This window comes from Macaca thibetana, chromosome 3, assembly GCF_024542745.1.
Source record: "Macaca thibetana thibetana isolate TM-01 chromosome 3, ASM2454274v1, whole genome shotgun sequence".
Taxonomy (NCBI): Eukaryota; Metazoa; Chordata; class Mammalia; order Primates; family Cercopithecidae; genus Macaca; species Macaca thibetana.
This window is the reverse complement of record NC_065580.1, coordinates 166,363,950-166,383,679: the sequence shown is the minus strand read 5'-3', so window position 1 is coordinate 166,383,679 and position 19,730 is coordinate 166,363,950. Positions and strand designations below refer to the sequence as shown.

Here is a 19,730-nt window from a genome sequence, read left to right as displayed (position 1 = left end):
AGAGCTCACAGCTCCAAAACAGTCCTCTTCCTTCCCTTTGAGGGAAGGGCTTTGTCTTGTATCTTGGATGCCAGCTCAGTCACAGCAGAATAGGGCAGCAGAGTCGTGAGGCCCCCTTTCCAGGACCTAGCTTGCAGACAACATTTCTAGACACATCCTGGGTCAGAAGGGAAACTACTACCTTGAAGGAAAGGACCCAGCTTTCATCAACTGTTAACTAAAGCGCCCTTGGGTCCTGGATAACGGGGAGTGATGCCCAGGTACTACACTGAGGGCCTTGGTGAGCCTCTGAGATTTGCTGGCTTCAGGTGAAACTCAGCACATTCTCATTGTGGTGGCTACAGGGCAAAACTCCTTCAGCTTAAGAAAAGCAGAAGACAAAGTAAAGGGGACTTTGTCTTGCACCTTAGGTACCAACACCTCCACAAGGGAGTAGAGCACCAAGCGGGCTCTTGGGTATCCTTGATTCTAAGACTTGACTCGTGGATGGCATTTCTGGGCCTGCCCTTGGCCAGAGAGGAACCCACTGTCCTAAAGGGTGAGTCCTAGGCAAAGCAGCATTCACCACAGCTGCCTTTAAGGAAACTTGGGCCTTAAGGGAACATAGGAGGTACTCTGTCAATTCTCCTCATGGCCAGGGGTGGCAGTGACTACAAGATGAGACTCCTCATCTTTGGAAAGGGAAGGGAAGAGTGAGAAGGACTGTATCTTATCTTGTGGTTTGAGTGCCAGCTCAGCTACAATACAGTTGAACACCAGGAAAACTGCTAAAGTTTTTGACCCTAGTCCTTGACTTTCAGATGGCATTTCTGGACCTACCTGAGGCCTAGGGAACCTCACTGTCCTGAAGGGAAGGACATAGGCCTGGCTGGCTTTGCCACCTGCTGATTGAAGAGCACCAGGGCCTCAGCAAACATAGGCAGTAGCCAGGGAGTGGTTCCAGCAGGCCTTGGGTGAGACTCTTAGTGCTATGCTAGCTTCAGGTCTGACCCAGTGCAGTCATAGTGGTGTTGGCCATTGTGGTGCCTGTGTCACTCCACCCTCAACTTTTAGTGACTCAGAACAGAAACAAAAACTCTATATTTGGGAGAAAATAATGGAAGAAAACAAGAGTTTCTGCCTGGTAGTCCAGAGAATTGTCCCAGATCTTGTCTAAGACCACCAAGGCAGTACTTCTATGAGTCTGCAAGAACCACAGCATTACTGGACTTCACGTGCCCCCAAAAGTAGAAACAGCTTAGATCACAGCACCCAGGTCCTTTCAAATATCTGGAAAGCCTTCCCAAGAAGGACAGCTACAAATAAGCCCAGGCAGTGAAGATATAATATATACCTAACTCTTCAATGCCCAGACACTGAAGAATACCTACTAGCAACAACACCATCCAGGAAAACATGGCATCACAAAATGAACTAAATAAACCACCAGCAACCAATCCTGGAGAAACAGAGATATGTAACCTTTCAGAGAGAGAATTCAAAATAGATAGGTTGAGGAAACTCAAAGAAATTAAAGATAACACAAAGAATTAATTCAGAATTCTATCAGATAAACTTAACAGAAATTAAAATAATTAGAAAATATCAAGCATAAATTCTGGAGCTGAAAAATGCAATTGGCATACTGAAGAACAATCCTATGTTTAGAAAACCTCATCGTCTTAGCCCAAAAGCTTCTTAAGCTGATAAACAACTTCAGAAAAATCTCAGGATACAAAATCAACGTGCAAAATTCATGAGCATTTCTATACATGAACAACAGACAAGCAGACAGTCATATCATGAATGAACCCCCATTCACAATTGCTACAAATAGAATAAAATACCTAGGAATGCAGCTAACAAGGGAAGTGAAGGACTTCTTCAAAGAGAACTACAAACCACTGCTCAAAGAAATCAGAGAGGACACAAACTAATGGAAAAACATTCCATGCTCATGGATAGGAAGAATCAATAATGTGAAAATGTCCATACTGCCCAAAGTAATTTATAGATTCAATGCTATTTCCATTAAACTACTGTTGACATTCTTCACACAATTAGAAAAAAAAAACTATTTTAAAATTTATATGCAACAATAAAAGAGCCCGAATAACCAAGACAATCCTAAGCAAAAAGAACAAAGCTGGAGGCACCATGCTACCCGACTTCAAACTACTACAAAACTATGGTAATCAAAACAGCATGGTACTGGTACAAGAACAGACACAAAGACCAATGGGGACAGAACGGAGAACTCAGAAATAAGACCACACACCTAAAACCAACTGTTCCTCAGCAAACCTGACCAAAAAAAAAAAAAAAAAAAAAAAAAAAAAAAAAAGCAATGGGAAAAGGATTCTCTATTTAAAATACAGTGCTGGAAGAACAAGTTAGCCATATGCAGAAAATTGAAACTGAAACTGGACCCCTTCCTTGCACCTTATACAAAAATTAACTCAAGATGGATTAAGGACTTAAAAGTAAAACTCAAAACTATAAAAATCCTACATGAAAATCTAGGCAGTACCATTCAGGACATAGGCATGGGCAAAGATTTCATGATGAAAACAACAAAAGCAATTGCAACAAAAGCCAAAATTGACAAATGAGACCTAATTAAACTAAAGAGTTTCTGAACAGAAAAAGAAACTGTCATTAGAATGAACAGACAACCTACAGAATGGGAGAAAATTTTTGCAATCTATCCATTTGACAAAGGTCTAATATCTGGCATCTACAAGGAACTTAAAAAAATTTACAAGAAAAAAACAAGCAGCCTCATTAAAGAGTGTGCAAAGAACATAAACGAACACTTCTCAAATGAAGACATACATGCAGCCAACAAACATATGAAAAAAAGCTCAACATCACTGATCATTAGAGAAATGCAAATCAAAACCACAATGAGATACCATCTCACACCAGTCAGAATGGCGATTACTAAAAAGTCAAGAAACAACAGATGCTGGAGAGGTTCTGTAGAAAAAGGAAACTTTTACACTGTTGGTGAGAGTGTAAATTAGTTCAGTCATTGTGGAAGACAGTGTGGTGATTCCCAAAAGGCATAAAATCAGAACTACAATTTGACCCAATAATCCTATTACTGGGTGTATACCTAAAGGAATATAAATCATTCTACTATAAAGACACATGCACACGTATGCTCATTGCAACACTATGCATAATAGGAAAGACATGGAATCAACCTAAATGCCCATCAATGATAGAATGGATAAAGAAAATGTGGGACATATACAGCATGGAATGCTATGTAGCCATATAAAGGAATGAGATCACGTACTTTGCAGGGACATGGATGGAGTTGGAAGTCATTATCCTCAGCAAACTAATGCAGGAACAGAAAACCAAATACCACATCATGTTCTCACTTATCAGTGGGAGCTGAATGATGAGAACACATGGACACATAGAGGGGAACAACACACACTGGGGCCTTCCCAAGAAGGGGACATGGGGAGAGGGAGAGCATCAGGAAGAATAACTAATGGACGCTAGGCTTAACACCTAGGCGAAGGAATGATCTGTGCAGCAAACCATCATGCCACATGTTTACCTATGTAGCAAACCTGCACATCTTGCACATGTGCCCCTGAACTTAAAATAAAAGTAGAAGGTTAAAAAAAAACGAAAGAAAGATATGTACTGTATGTGAAAAAACTTTTTAAAATGCCCAACTGTAGGTGTTTAGGGGTTTGATATTCTGTAAGTGCCCTAAACAATATAGAAATGCAATTATTTGTATAAACAAACAAAGTAAGATGTCAGAGTAACTAATTTCTGATGATTTGGTGTCCAAAAATATTGTGGCATTATTTGGGATCAAAAGTTCAAACTTAGAATTTGTCAATATATACCCTCCAACTTTCACAAAGGCAATATTCCCATTATCATCTAATTGCCAATGTAGAATATCATAGGGCCAGTCACATCTCCATTTTCACCAATCTCTATTCTCTTCTGTTATGGGTTGTAAACTTAAGTGTCTTTAAATAGTACATAAGCTAGAAAGCAAGAGGAAATAATTTACAAAGGAAAGAAGCAATTTGTAAAAATTTGATTGTCAGAAAACAGAGTTTTATAAAGACAGTAATTTAACCTCATATCTAATTCCTGGTATTGGATTTGTTCCTCTTTCTATACACCTTTGGGCCCTAGCCACATGTGGCCATTGGAACGTGAATGATAGTTGAACAAATGAAGATGTGCTAAGTGTAAAATACACACTGGAGTGTAAAGACTTAGTTCACAAAAAAAAAAAGGATATCAACTATCTCAGTAATTTCACATTATTTTATATTATGATTATGATTACACATTAAAATACTATTCTGGACTTATTGGATGAAATAAAATTATTATGTTTTTAAAAAGAAAATTATGCCATTGAAAATTACAAGTATTGAAATGAGAATTGTATTATATGGACAGCCTCAAGAATTGATGTATAAGCTTTGTGCAGTGACAGTATCAAAGCCAGTGAGGTTTATCCCAGGCATGATTATTGCTAACTAAAACTTTTTCCTATACCCTGCCGTGATGACTTGAAATAGTATTGGCAATTTTTGGCAATCTCTAAAATGACTGAATTTAAAAGGAGATGATGTGAACTGACAGAAGTAAGGATATATGAATGATCATAAAATAAGTTAATAGAGATTATATAATCTGAATAATAGAGGTTAAAAAAATAAACAGAGCCTCAAAAAGAGTGTAGGAAACCATTAAGTGTGCCAATGTACACATAATGACAGTACTAGAAGAAAAGAGAATAAGGAGCAGGATTATTTGAAAACATAATGGCTATAAGCTCCCTAAATTTGATAAAACATTAACATAGAGCTCAATGAACTTCCACAAAATTAATTTCAAAGAGATCTACACCAAAACACATAATAATAAATAGGTCAAAATATAAAGACATAAAGAAAATTTTGGAAGCACCAAGAGAAAAATTATTTGTCACAAAAAAGAAACTCCTAATAAGATTAACAACTAACGTCAAATCAGAAATAATGGACGTCAGAAGGCAGTAGGATGACATATTCATATTGCTAAAAGGAAAAAAAAAGTCAACTGGGAAAAAACTTATGTCCAACAAAAGTTACATTTCAAAAATGAGGAAAAAGCCATTTGATAAATATCTATATATGTAACATACAATATAGTCTCATTGTTGGGCGATTTATTCTATATAGACCCTATTGACTATGTTGTTCAGATAATCTGGAGCTTTGCTTATTTTCTGTATACTAGTTTTATTAGTTTTTCAGGAGCTTTGAAATATCCAAGTATAATTGTGGATTTGTCTATTCCTGTTTTTAGTTCTATCAACTTTTCTTCATGTATTTTGAGGCTCTGTTACTTTTTGCATGAAAAATTAGAATTTTTGCGTTTTCCTGGTTGAGTAATCCATACATTGTGTTATATTTTTTCTTTGATTCCTGTAATTTTCTTTAGTTTGAAGCCTATTGTATCAGGTATTAATATGGCCACTTCTGTCTTATTTTATTAATGATTGCATGGCATACTATTTTTATTATTCTACTTTCAGCCTACTCACGTCAATGAACATTAAATGAGTTTTTGTAAACACAATATAAATAGGGTGATGCTGTGTTTTTTTTAAATCCATTCTGCCAAGTCTGTCTTTTGATTGTTGTATTTAAAACATGAGCATTTAATGTTAAGTATTGTTATGTTTGTGTCTAAGTGTGTTATTTATTTGTTTTTCTATTTGTTTGCTTTAAGTCTTGTTGCACTGTTTACTTCTCTTGCCTTTCTATGCTTTTCTTGAACATATAGCATCCTAAACGACTCATAGTATCATCGATTGTATACATCTGCACAGTTTTTCTAATGCTTCCTCTGGGTGGTATAATATACACATGCAACTTATAAGAGTTTACTGGTATCAACACTTACTACTATAAGTGAAATGTGAAAACTTTATTTCCAATTAGGTCATTTTACAATGTCTACTTTTATGTTATTTTTCTATAAAATAGTGTTATAATTTTCACTCACCATATATGATTTCTAAAACTTATGAGGAAGAGGATAACCTACTGTATGTAATCATAATCTTATTCTTTAAATTATACCTTCTTGATGTTTCAGGATTTCTTCCTTTAGCATTTTCTTTCTGTTTCAAGAGCTTTTTCTAGACAATCTTTTAGTATATGCCTGTTTATAAAAAATTATTTTAGTTTTTCTGCATCTGATGTTGTTTTAATTGCCCCTTTATTTCTGAAGGATAATTTTGCCAGTGTGAAATATCTCATGGCAAGTTTTTTATTTCAGCACTCGAAAACTATTGTGCTATTTCCTTCATTACTGCATAGTTTCAGAGGAGAAATCAGTGGTCATTCAAATTGGTGTTACCCTATAGGTAATGGTAATGTGTTATGTCTCTCTGTCTCTCTTGTTGCTTTGGGTTATTTTGTTTTTTGTTTGTTTGGTTTTTGAGACAGGCTCTTGCTCTGTCACCCCAGCTGGAATGCAGTGGCATGATCTCTTCTCACTGCAACCTCCACCTCCCAGGTTCAAGAAATTCTCCTGCCCCAACCTCCCAAGTAGCTGAGGCTAGAGGCCTGCACCACCACGCCTGGCTAATTTTTGTAATTTTACTGGAGATGGGGTCTCACTATCTTACACAGGCTGGTCTCAAACTCGAGGCCTCAGAGATCCTCCCACCTCCACTTCCCAAAGTGCTGGGATTACAGGTGTGAGCCACCGAACCTGGCCTTTCTTGCTGCTTTCAAGATCTTTTCCCTTGTCTTTACTTTTCATGGTTTAGCTATGATACTTTGGGTGTTAATTTTGTTTTGTTTTGTTTTCTTCTTTGATCTGAATTACTTATGGACATGTCCTAAATAGGGGCAGTGAATATTAATCTAGAATTACCAATTATAATATAAATACCATTAAAATATTAGATTTCAATGATAAACAAACTTATTCAAAGCTCCCAGGAAAACAATTACGCAATTTACAATAGGAAAAGAATTAGGCTATTAACAGGAATTTTCAAAAGTGACATTCAAAGAAAGACAAAAAGAAAAGCAGTTTAAAGAACCTAATAAAAGAAAGCTTTATCCAAGGTCTTTATATCTAACAAAGCTGCTTTCCATGTATCAATGGATTAGAACAACAGTTTCCTACATTCAAAACAGTAGACATTTTTGCATCCACAAACCCATGTTGAGTAACACCCTAGAGGGTGAGCCTCATCCAATCAAGGGATGAATGAGAAATGTTAAGCAAAGTATTGAATATATATATGCGTACATGTGTGTCTGTGAGTGTGTGGGGTACAAATATATGTGTTTTGGTATGAATATATATGTGTATGTATGTATGTGATGATATGAATTTGATGTGCTACCAAATATAGTGATTAGATGGGAGGATTAATAATACATAATGTATTTTGTGATGGAAAAGTAGTTATAATCCAACTAAATGACAAAGGGATAATAGAAGAAGAATGGAAGAGGAAAAGAGAACAAGCTAATTGTTGTTTTATAGACAAGAGAGGAAGTTAATTAATATTAATATAAGCTATTATGTCAGATAATAATATGTTAAATTTAAAAAGAGGTAACTAAGAACATTAAAATTGGTATATACACAAAGGTAACCGGACAGCCACTAAAATAACTCTAAACCATCAAAATACCATTAATTTTTTAAAAATTTTTGTGGGTATTCATTAAAACATAAAGAATAGGAGCAAACATACCAGTCAGAGCAATACATGAGAATTTAATTAATTAAAGTAAACATTTTAAATTTGGCTGTTGAACTAAGCCTAACTATTTGTTTTATATAAACACCTGAAACAAAATGATTTCGAAATGCAAAATTAAAGCTATGCACAAAGGTGTCTGGGAAAAATGTCCCAGTAAAAAAAAATAACAACTCCACTATCAGATAGATAGAAATGAGGGAAAAGGCATGAAAAGTGATAAAGAAGAAAACTTACCAAGCAAGAGACACGCAAATCACAAGGTAGCTATTATATTTATGTATATTTATGCACCAAATAACCCTAAGACCCCCTTTATGAAGACACAGATACCAGATATATGCCACTGAGAGACATAAGTAGAATCACACTAATAAGCAACACTCTTGGAACAAGACAGATCAAGTGGGAAAAATAAATAAGCAGAGATAAGATCTAAACAATATATTCCAACGGTAGCTCTCATTTATACAGATTGACCTTTATATCCTGATAATAATGACCTTTATACCCTGATAATAAATAATATACCTTTTTTCTCTGGTTCTCATAGAACATCCACAAAAAGGTCATACATAACATCTGGCAGAAAAAAATCCATTTTATAAAACAGAAATAATGGGAAAGGTACCCTCTGATGTCACACAACAATATTAATAACTACTAACAAGAACAAAGAACAGAAAAATTCTTTAACCTGGAAAGTAACAAGCCTTATATTAAAAAAAAATCCTTGGGTGAAAGAAGGTACACAAATATAATTACAGATTTTCAATAATTAATGTTAGTTTAATCTGTAACAGAGCCTATGAGAAATATTTTTTAAAGTGGTTAGGAAAAATTCATAGCACTGACACATTATCAGTAAAAATAGAAGAAAATAAATTAATATTATGAAATATTAATTATATTTCATTAATTATATAATATGAATTGTGTTTTAGCTCAAATATTTTTGCAAGGGACAATTAAGTCAATGAAAAATCCACAAAGATTAACATAATAAACAGAGAAGGAGATATTAATGAGGTACAAAAAGAAAAAAATACATGTAATGACACGAAATGCTATTATTTGAAAGATTAACAAAACTTATAAACTACCTGCTAACTTGATCAAAGAAAAAACTGAGAAACCGTATGCAAAATTAACAGTAAGGGGAAAATAAACATTTAAACAGAAGACATTTGAAACACCATATGAGACTGGTTTACAGAGCTCTACGTACGTAAATTGCTAATGCCCTGGAGAAGTGAAGATGACCAAAATGAACACCTTTCAACTTAGAAATCATAAACAGACTCATTTCCTTAAAATTAATGAAAAAAATTAACAGACCCTCGTCAAAAAAGACATATATGTAGCCAACAATCATATGAAAAAAGTTCAACATTACTGTTCATTAGAGAAATGCAAATCAAAACCACAATGAGATACCATCTCACACCAGTCAGAATGGCTATTATTAATATTAAGAAGTCAAAAAAAGATGCTGGCAAGGTTGTGGAGAAAAAGGAATGCTTTTATACTGTTGGTAGGAGTGTAAATTAGTTCAATCATTGTGGAAGACTTCAGTGATTCCCAGAAGACCTAAAGATAGAACTACTATTTGACCCAGCAATCCCATTACTGGGTATATATCCAAATGACTATAAATCATTATATTACAAAGACACATGCATGGATATGTTCATTACAACACTATGCACAATAGCAAAGACATGGAATCAATATGAATGCCCATCAATGATTGACTAGATAAAGAAAATGTGGTACACACACACCGTGGAATACTATGCAACCATAAAAACGAAAGGGATCATGCCCTTTGCAGGGACATGAATAGAGGTGGAGGCTATTATCCTCAGCAAACTAACTCAGGAACAGAAAACCAAACACCACATGTTCTCACTCACAACTGGGAGCTAAAGGATGAGAACACATGGAAACATAGAGGGCACACAATGGGACTACCAGAAGGTAGAAGGAGAGAGAGCAGCAGGAAAAATAACTAATGGGTACTACGCTTATTACATGGGTGATGAAATAATCTGTACAACAAACTCCTGTGACACAAATTTACCTAAGTAGCAAACCTGCATGTCTACCCTGAACCTAAAATAAAAGTGTTTTTTTTTTTGTTTTTTTTGTTTTGTTTTGATTTGTTTTTGCTTTGTTTTTTTTTGACATGGAGTCTCGCTCTCTCCCAAGGCTGGAGTACAGTGGCGCAATCTCGGCTCACTGCAAGCTCCGACTCCCGGGTTGAAGTGATTCTCCTGCCTCAGCCTCCCAAGTAGCTGGGATTACAGGCATACACCATCACACCCAACTAATTTTTGTATTTTTAGTAGAGAAGGGGTTTCACCATCTTGGCCAGGATTATCTCAATCTCCTGACCTCATGATCTGCCCGCCTCGGCCTCCCAAAGTGCTGGGATTACAGGCGTGAGCCACTGCACCCGACCAAAGTTTTTTTTAAAAATGACTTTAAGGGACAGAGTTTTTAAATGAAAAATAAAAATTAAAATTAACAACAAAAAAAGCCCAAACCCAGATGATTTCTGAGGAGACTTCTACCAAATATTTAAAGACAAAGCAATCCCAATATTGTATAAACTGTCAAAGAGCACTTAAAATGAAGGACAACTTCTTAATTCCTTTTATGAAGGGTGTATAGTAGTCCCCCTTATCCGAAAGGATAAGTTCCAAAATGCCCAGTGAAGGCTTGAAACCATGATAGTAACAAAGCCTATATATAGTATGTTTTTTCCATATGCATACATACCTGTCATAAAGTTTAATTTACAAAATAGTCACAGTATGAGATTAACAACAATATCTGATAATAAAAGGAACACATAACAATTACTGTAAAAACAAGTTATGTAAATACGGTCTTTCTCTCTCCCCTCCATATCTCTCTCTCTCTCTCTCTCTCTCTCTCTCTCTCTCTCTCTCTCAGAATATGTTAATATTTTCTCACAGTGGCTGATCTTGGGTAACTGAAACTGCGGAAACTGAAATTATGGTTAAGGGAAAACTACTGTATGCATTGAATTTGCAGTGAGAAGAATCAACATGCCCCATGATTCCTGCCTCCAGATGTCAATCCTCTGTGTAAGCCCCTCCCTGTGAGTGAGGGCGAGACCTGTTGCTTTTAGCCAATAGAATATGGTGAATGTTTACGATTATGTGTGCTTATGTGATTATGTTACATAACACTGTAGGACCCATCTTGCTGGAGTCCCTTGCTGGTTTTGAAAAAACAAGCAATTATGTTTCGAAACCTCTTTGACGAGGAACTGTGAGCATCCTTTTGGAGCTGAGGGTAGCCTCCAAAAGACAGCTTCAAGGCACTGCAACAAAGAGCCAACAAGAAAATGAGCCCTTTAATCCCACAACCGCAAGGAACTGAATTCTGCTAACAAAGGCATGACCTTGGAAATGGGTCCTTCCCCAGCTAAGCCCTGGGTACAACCACAGCCCCATCTAACATCCTGAATTGCAGCCTTGTGAGACTTTGAAGCTTCTCGGTTTATACCTGAAATAGTGTTTTTATTTAATTATTATGGCCCACCATGCAGGCCAAATAGCTTTATAACCTATTACTAGCTTAGAGTATACTAGGTTGTAAAACTATTCCTTCAGTTATGTCTCATTAAAAAATAGTTTCTTTAAAATGGAAGATTCAAAGTGAAGGATATAGTAACAAGCATTCATTTATTTTAAGAGATATTTACAAGAAGGCTTGGCAAAATTAATTTTTTTCTTTGTTATGTGACAGACAGCAGGCAATGCATAACCCAACATATAAATGATATGTACTTAATTTAGTGTTGAGAGTTACCCAGCACAACATATATTCTTCCCCTAGAAGCAAAGGACGAAACTGAAGTTTATTAAAAGGGTTACTTTTCTAAAACAATTGAACTTTGAATTGGTAAAGAAACCTCTCTAGAAATTGTAAGAAAAAATATCTCCCAAAGAACTTAATTGTTAGCTTTCATGCAAACCGAAACAAAAACTATTGGTAAGAAATTTAAAATATTAAATGATTGACATAAACACCAGGTTTCCCTTCTGGATTAAAAGTGTTTATTAGGTGAACAGAGAAAAAAGCTCCAGCATAAAAGTCATCAAGGCAGGTGCTGTGACACCATCATTCTGGTGAAAGGAGAACTGACTGGTGAATTTCACCTTATCCCATTTCATGATGAAAATTCAAGATATTTGTAGGTTAGATGGTAGCTCAACAACAGACCATATTAGACTTCTCTTGCAGGATATCATCACTCAAGGGAAAATCTCAGAACATATGGGCTTCAGAATTCGTGAATCTCAATATCACAGGATAGAGGGTGAGAGTCTCCCATGGCATCCTCAATAATAGTAGCCAGAGCCAGAGCCGCATCCATGGCCACAGCCACAGAGGGAACGGGAGCCATAGCCGTAGCCACAGCCCAGTCTGCGGAAGCCACAGCCACAGCAGGAGCCATAGCCACAGCCCAGGCCTCCATAGCCACAGCAGGAGCCATAACCACAGCCCAGGCCTCCGTAGCCACAGCCAAGGCCTCCATAGCCACAGCACCCATAGCCGCGGGTGCCATAGTAGTTTCCGTAGTAGCTGCTACACATGGTGTTGGTTGTGGAAGTTGTCCTTGGGTAGGCGGAAGTGTAGGTGACTTCAGTATGAACACTTCCCCTGCACAGGGCCTTTTATATGCCTCATTGTGGGTGGGAACCACACACAAGTCATGCCATTGGCTAATTTGAAGGACCAGCATGAGTAATTTGTTGACTTTTGGTTTTCATTCGTGGCCTTGTGGCATTTAGAACATTTTCTATTGTTTAGCCACATCTGAAACATTTGTGCATAGCTTTAATGAGCATCAACTATCTGATCTTTAAAACTCTACTCACACCAGACATTCAAATTACCATTTTCCAACTAGCCTTTATGGCAAGAAATAGCATTTTACTAAACAAACTGACCTGTTCTAAACAACCAATAATTTTGCCTTATTTTTGTTGATATTCAACAGGTCATGGTAATCTCCCTTGAGCTTGAGTTTCTCTATCTCTTTCCTGCTGCTCCAAACCCATTGTTTTCCTTTAGGAATTCTTCTCATTTTCACATGAGAGATGATTTTCTATTAAAAGCCAAAAAGCATCACTCAGCTTCCAGAGACTGTTGACACAAAGCCAATAGTTTGAAATTCTGAAATACCAGGCATGAGAAAACTATACTTTTTTTTTCTCACATCAATATTTTCTTTTGTGACTCTGTTTTAAAACAACAGTTCTTCCCGTAGTTGCAAATTTGTAATCAATGGGATTTCATTGTATTTATAAAATTGTATTTTTGTAAAAATTTTCCTGAAATTTGAAGACATTTGTCATATTTGTGTTCTGGCTCAAACGTGAGTATAGGTATTTTCATATTTAAGACAATAACACTGGCAGAAGTATCTTTTCATGCAAACTAGTATATTTCCACCATCGAACAAGAAGTCTTTGGCAAAATATGAGACTATGAGGAACATGTTACTATAGCCTAATCTTTTTTTCAAAGCAGTGAAAATCTGAGCTGAAATGAATGATTAAGTCAAATAGCCCTCTAGACTTATATTCTTAGTAAGATGACTTTATAAGAGTGAGTTGAATATAGTAAATAAGAGTAAGATATCTGCAATAAGTTTTCCAGGCTCAAATTTTGCCTCTACTATCCATAGCTGTCTGACCACTGTTAACTACATGCTTCAGCTGCCACATCTGCAAATGGGATTGTAATAATGATACCAACCCCACAAGGAAATTTTGAGACTCAAATCTTTTGATACATATCAGACACTTAGAATAGTGTTTGGTTCATAGTAGGAACCAGAATACTAGAATAAATTTTGCTGTCTTTACTTATTTCATCCCATCCCTGTTTTTCTGGATAGAAGCTTCAGTAGAGAATTGATCAACTGAATAAGAGAACTCAGGCATGCTTAAGTTCTCATTTAGGGGCATTATGTCCTTGAAGCTGAAGGGAAGAGAAGCTCTGCATTGAGGATGTACATCTAAAAATAGAGAAAGTCACATCCTGGTTTTACTGAGAAGGGGCAAGTCCTACCGAGTTCCCCAAAAAACATAGCACAAGCAGGTGGAGATGACTGGTTCTCACCAAGGTGGATCTGAGTGGAGACTCATTGATTTCTTTACTACAACCAAAGACTGTTCTGGCTGTAGAGCCCCAAGGATGTAACACTTCATGCCAGGTAATGGATTGAACAGAGTTTTATTTTTATGGCAATGGAAAATGGCAAAATGTGTTATGCCATCCACAGGTGTCAGTGCAGAACAGGTATGGTACTCCTCAAAACAAACAGCATACCTCTGCACATCGATATGCATTTCGGGCAGAGAATGAGGAATGGTAATGTCTTTATGGCAGTTGTATTTTAATACTGACAACCAGAAAGTGATTGAATTTTGTTGAGTTTACCTGGAAGGGACAAGAATAAATGTTTTGCCATTTAGTGGAAATAATGAATCAAGATAGAATTTGGTATAACAGTAAAATAAAGTGTATTTGTACATTTGTAAAGTTGTATCTTGTAAAACTGTTACCCGAATTGTGTATTTAAAGTGAGATAAACTGTTCTATCTCTAAAGAAATATTGGGCAATATTACAGATCTCATACTCGAAAGACTTGCCCCTTAGGCACATCTATCCCCCCAAAGCCATGCAGACAGACTTCTTCAACTGCAACTGGTAGATGAATATGAGGGAATTAACAAACCAAAACCAATTTGAATCAGATGAGATTTGCATAGTTTCTACTATTTCATAGACTTTCATCATGAAATTTTAGTATGTGCTCTCAGGATAAAAGGATTTTAAAACCAGGTAAAAAAAAATATCTATCATTCAAATCACATTCTTTGATAGTGAAAATATTAACACAACAATAGAGGAATCCTAGCTATGAAGGCTTCACTATGCCTAATGAAATAAGAGATTTATGAGAGTGTTGCCTTGGTGGTGTTAGTGGTCAACCCAAAATAATTCATAATAAGAGCATCATTGCCTGTGATTTGCCACACCTACTACTGAGGAAGTATAAAAGATCTGTGAAGATGGAGATGTTCAAATTCAAGAACATCCTCTTCTACACATGAACCATCCATTTCTGACACCATGATTGACTATACTAACTACTATGGTGGCTATGGGTATGGTGGACTTGGCTGTGGCTATGGCTGTGGCTATGGCTGTGGCTATCGTGGCTATAGAGGCTACGGAAATGGCTGCTGCCACCCATCTTGTTATGGAAGATACTGGTCATATGGTTTCTACTGAACAATTCTAGAGCTCACCAGATTTGTCTGCTTGTGAAATTTGGATTCTCAGGCTGCTCTTGTTCATCTGATCCTGTGTCTTCAAATTAACAGAAACCTAAATCTAGGCTATTATCAAAGAACTACAGATGTTATCTTTCTCTGGTTCTGTTGTGCAGGATGATAAAGAACATGTTTTAAAATGGAATTAAATTTTCCCTTTGATTAAGTCCTTTAAATAAATTTAGTCTGTTTGCAAATATAGTGTGTTTTCACATTTATTATGTGCATTGTCAACTTTGCATGTGGATGATGGTAAGATGGAAACCTATGCATAATTACTATCCCAAGGGGTTGACACTACATCTCATTTCATTTTCCTATTTTTTGTCCCTCTCTATATATCTCATACTGTTTAAAACTGAGTTTCCATAGGGACATAGTTGATTGCTTTCCTTTCAAATTCTACTTCTAGCTTGACAAGCTACACACCTAAGTCTGGTGGCTGCATACTGCTGACTGTCTGTCCTTGTTTCTCCAGAGCACATAGAAACACACATGCATTTTAAGTTGTGGCTTCCATTAGTTTTCCAAGTTGTCTGCCTTCTGGTAGCTTCATTACTATGAAGCCTCTCAGTTGCCTGATGTTGTTGATATAGATCTTATATCCAGTGTGGAATGGTATACAGGAAGTGCTGTGCCATATCTGGGAACCTGGATGTCTTTATAGGAAATCTGTTTATGATAGGAGATTTTGATAATGAAGTTCATTTCATATTTCATTGCATTCATGCAACAGCTCCTAAAGTATTCAAGGCATGCTGCTATATTGGGAGAGAGCATTTTTTCATGAATATTCAAGATTGTTTCTGTTGTAACATTACTAAATTTTATCTAGTTGTATACTTTATAAAACTCTGGTATTTGTGTACTATTTGTACTTGGTAACAGAATATTCTAATTGGTCTTTCATTTTTCCAAATGAAAGAGTTTCAGCGAGTTTTGACCACATTGTATGAAAATCAAACTTCTCAGTTAATCTGTAAAAATAAACTATTGACATTAAGGAAACTATATTTATTAGGGAAATTTAAAAAACAAATTATACAACTAGATAATGGGATTAAAAGTTTGTATCATGATTTAATGAATACAGCAAACAATATATCTTTTCCAGTAATTAGAATAAAATGAATTTGAAACCAGAACTCCAAATCTATGCATTGCCAGTTCTTAAACCAAAATTTTCTAAAATATCAAAACATACCAAAAATAATATATTTACCATTATAAATATTGTATATGTGTTATTGTTAATGATTATTAGTAATTAACACAGGTATAAAATTTATAAATGGTTGAACTGAAATTGGAAATGCAGGTTTAAAATATTTACAGTATGGTTTTCTCATCTCACAGTTTGAAGATCACTGCTCTCGACCAAAGTTTCTCAAGGTGTGGTCTAGGGACATGTGTGGGAACCAAAGACCCTTTTGAGGTCTCAATAAAGGCAAAATTATTTTCATAATACATTTTTCATTTTTACTGCCATACATTCATGAATGAACAGTGGAATTTTCCAGCTATATGCATGCTATCACCACAGACTAAATGCAAAATCAGATATAAGCAGCTGTCTTCCATTAAGCCAGACATTAAAGAGATTGACAAAACATGGAAAACATTCTACCACTCCTAAGAAGTTTTTGGTTTAAAAAACATGTTTCTAAAAATATGAAATTATTACTTATTTTGAAATGAATTAACTCATATTTTAAAATCATCAATTTTAATTTTAAAAGAAGGTGAATATCAGTAAACATAACACATAAACAAAGGCTTTTCAAGATCCTCAGTAAATTTTTTTTATGATCGAAGAGTTTGAAAATCATTACTCCAAAGAAACTAATCCTATCCACCATTATTTCTTGGAGGTAGGTTACTCGAGGCAGTAGCATGCCTGAAATATTTTGGTTTAAATCCTCAAATATGTGAGTTATTTAATTAGGAAATAACACTATGCTCTGACTCTCTGTGTACTGGTTTTAAAAAGTATAGTCAAATAATAGATACATATTCTAACAACGATTTTAAAAGAAAGGTGGCGAAGTCATCAATACCTCAAATATAAGAACTCAAGTGACTAATCCCACTTAAAATTCACTTTCTAGAGGCAATTAATGTGTATAGAATAAATGAGGTTCTTTTCAAAGAGAATAATATAGCCCATGGCTTTCTTTTCTTATATTTGCTGCCATCGTTCCCAGGGATATATTTAATTTTTAAGGGGAAACACTGTCTAAAGTTTGGTTCCTAGTAGAATTTTTCCATTCCTTTTTCTATATTGTTTTATTGGTTAGGAGTAGAATTTATTGCAAGTGATAGATATAGTATACATTTTAAGAATGTGTTTCTCTCTCACATAATCAGAGTCTGGATCTAAGTCATCTCTCACTGGGTTCTAGTCCTCAGTGACCCAGACTCATTCTAAAGCATTGCTTCATCATACATAAGATGTGACCTTCATCTTCATAGTCAAAGATGGTGGCATTTATGTCCTAAGGAAGAAGACCAAGAAATACACAAAGAAGATGGTAGACTCCATGCAACTTGAATCTTAAGGAAGGATCCATAGCCATCATATAATACCTCAAATTTTATGCATTGTTCAGAACTTCATCACATGACTAGAGTGGGTTTCAAAGAAGCTTGGGAAATTTAGACATCACATGACTAGAGTGGGTTTCAAAGAAGCTTGGGAAATTTAGAGGATTTTTTTCCTAAGTTGATCATTCCCAGCATAAAAAAAAAAAACAACTATTATATTCAAAGAAGGGGAGAATAGTGATAACAAAGCAACTGTTCATCTTTATTACCGCTAGAGTCCATCAAGTTTGGCAAACAATATTGGTAACCAGCATAGTACTATAATGAGCATCTCAGGTCAGTTATATCAAAACATCATAATAAAATTCTTTTTAATATATAAGCATCTTTTAAAATGTGCATATATATTTATGTATGTCCACTTGCTTGTTACTGTGTTTTAGTGCGTGATCTTGTTTAGGCAATAAGAGATGCACTCCATGTTTCATTTTTTTAAAATAACAACATCTACTGGTTTTAAGTTTGTCAGAAAAAGCACCAAACTATTAAATTTAAATGTTTAAGCTAAAAGTTGGAGCAGGAAGTCCTCTAGGTCAAGCTTAGTACTCAGATGTGCGTTTACTTAGATGTGTGTACTTAGCACTCATCTTAGTCCTTAGATGTGTGTCCTTATTTGTTTACAACAAATATTCTTTATTCCCCCAGGTGGCTGCTATGTGGATCCACTACCCTATTTCACATATTTATTTTCCACCGTCTCAAAAACACTTTCCTGGAGAAGTCCAAAGACAACATCAAAACAAATGTGAAAATATGGGAACCCGAGAGGTGAGATGTGGGAGATCTCACACCATTACTTCGATTCCTAAATAAATGTTTACAGCGATCTCACACAGAAACAAAGTCATGCTAACAAATAAATAAAACTCTCCAGATAAAAAACAAATACATATGTGACTTTATGTTAGCATTTTATTGTAAATGTGGTCAGTTCACTGTTAATAATCAATAGAAAATATTATTTGGGATGAAAAGTTGTTTACCCGAAGGAAATAAATTGTGTAATTTACAAGATATTTTACTTCAGATAACTTTCCACTTGTGTCACTTCCTCACTCAACTAAATATACTTCCAGTTTCTGATTGCATATTTAACTAGCCAGTAGAAATCATTACAAGTAAAGAAAAAAAATTGGATCAAAGGGCTTGCATATTGTTAACATTTTAAGGAACGTGAGTTTAGACTTTAATAAAAAAAGAGTGAGAAGATCCCCAAGACACAGGAAGCATCTTCTAATTAAGGGCATGTAATACTATTATTGAGTTCAGACAAAATAGTTACATTTTTATAAGGATATCTGTACTTACTGAAATAAATTTTGTCAAGTTTTATTATGCAGCTTTCTCTGAAATATGAAACCAAACTGCCTCATACACTATTGAAGGTGTATAAAATTTCATTTGCAGATGGTAATATTCAAATTGAGAAAAATAATCCCTGATCCACAACTGAAACATTCACTTCTGAACACCATGTCCTATTACAGCCATCTTTCTGGTGACCTGGGCTACAGCTGTGGCTGTGGCTATGGGAAGCACTGTGTCTGTGGGTGAATAAGGCCGGTGCAGACATGGCTGCCACCCATCTTACTCTGCCAGGTAATGACACCATGGATTCCACTGAGGAACACCCAGAGCAGTTCAGTCTACTGTACTCCTCCACCTTGATTTCCTGATTCTGTTTCTATAATTTTTCACGTAAGTAATTATATTTGCTATACAAACTCTGATAGCTCATCCCGGTGAACCTGAAGAACACAAAGTTCAAACCTGTCATGCTTCTGAATTTATGAAAAAAGTCAAAAATGTGCCAAAAATTATAGATAAGTTTTGTCTTTAATATTGTGCTACCGATAAATTTCTTTTATATTTTCAATCAGTATCTTTCATATGAAAAATGTTTGAGTTCTATTTTAATGGATTGTTTTCTCATATTCAAGATGGTTCTACTTTATTCACATTAATTTGTATAGAACTGTGAGAAACT

General features: G+C 35.5%; 4 protein-coding genes and 1 pseudogene across 4 annotated transcripts in view; 3 read left to right on the top strand and 2 right to left on the bottom strand.

Annotated features, from left to right (window-relative positions):
* The window catches only part of TIAM1 (TIAM Rac1 associated GEF 1), a 1,375,699-nt gene that overhangs the window by 345,321 nt on the left and 1,010,648 nt on the right, over positions 1-19,730 (bottom strand). The window lies entirely within an intron of this gene.
* LOC126951914 (uncharacterized) lies at positions 4,451-4,601 on the top strand (annotated as a pseudogene).
* Positions 11,872-12,410, bottom strand: LOC126951718 (keratin-associated protein 6-1). The gene is made up of 2 exons (XM_050786124.1): positions 12,300-12,410; positions 11,872-12,260 (listed from the first exon to the last, which is right to left on the bottom strand). Exons 1-2 carry the CDS (start codon positions 12,382-12,384, stop codon positions 12,130-12,132), a joined length of 216 nt encoding a protein of 71 aa, XP_050642081.1. The 5' UTR covers positions 12,385-12,410; the 3' UTR covers positions 11,872-12,129.
* Positions 14,907-15,172, top strand: LOC126951723 (keratin-associated protein 20-1). Its single transcript, XM_050786129.1, has one exon. The coding sequence runs from the start codon at positions 14,937-14,939 to the stop codon at positions 15,096-15,098; it is 162 nt and encodes a 53-aa protein (XP_050642086.1). The 5' UTR covers positions 14,907-14,936; the 3' UTR covers positions 15,099-15,172.
* On the top strand, positions 19,217-19,346 carry LOC126951725 (putative keratin-associated protein 20-4). Its single transcript, XM_050786132.1, is given in 2 exon segments — positions 19,217-19,251; positions 19,253-19,346. Coding segments are annotated over 2 exon segments (129 nt in total).

Bases quoted from the DNA above. Each gene is read 5' to 3' on its own strand.
- LOC126951718 (XM_050786124.1), bottom strand. From the start codon at position 12,384: ATGTGTAGCAGCTACTACGGAAACTACTATGGCACCCGCGGCTATGGG. The intron at 12,261-12,299 runs GCCTGGGCTGTG...GTGGCTATGGAG, and splicing joins CCTTGGCTGTGGCTACGGAG to GCCTGGGCTGTGGCTATGGC.
- LOC126951723 (XM_050786129.1), top strand. From the start codon at position 14,937: ATGATTGACTATACTAACTACTATGGTGGCTATGGGTATGGTGGACTT.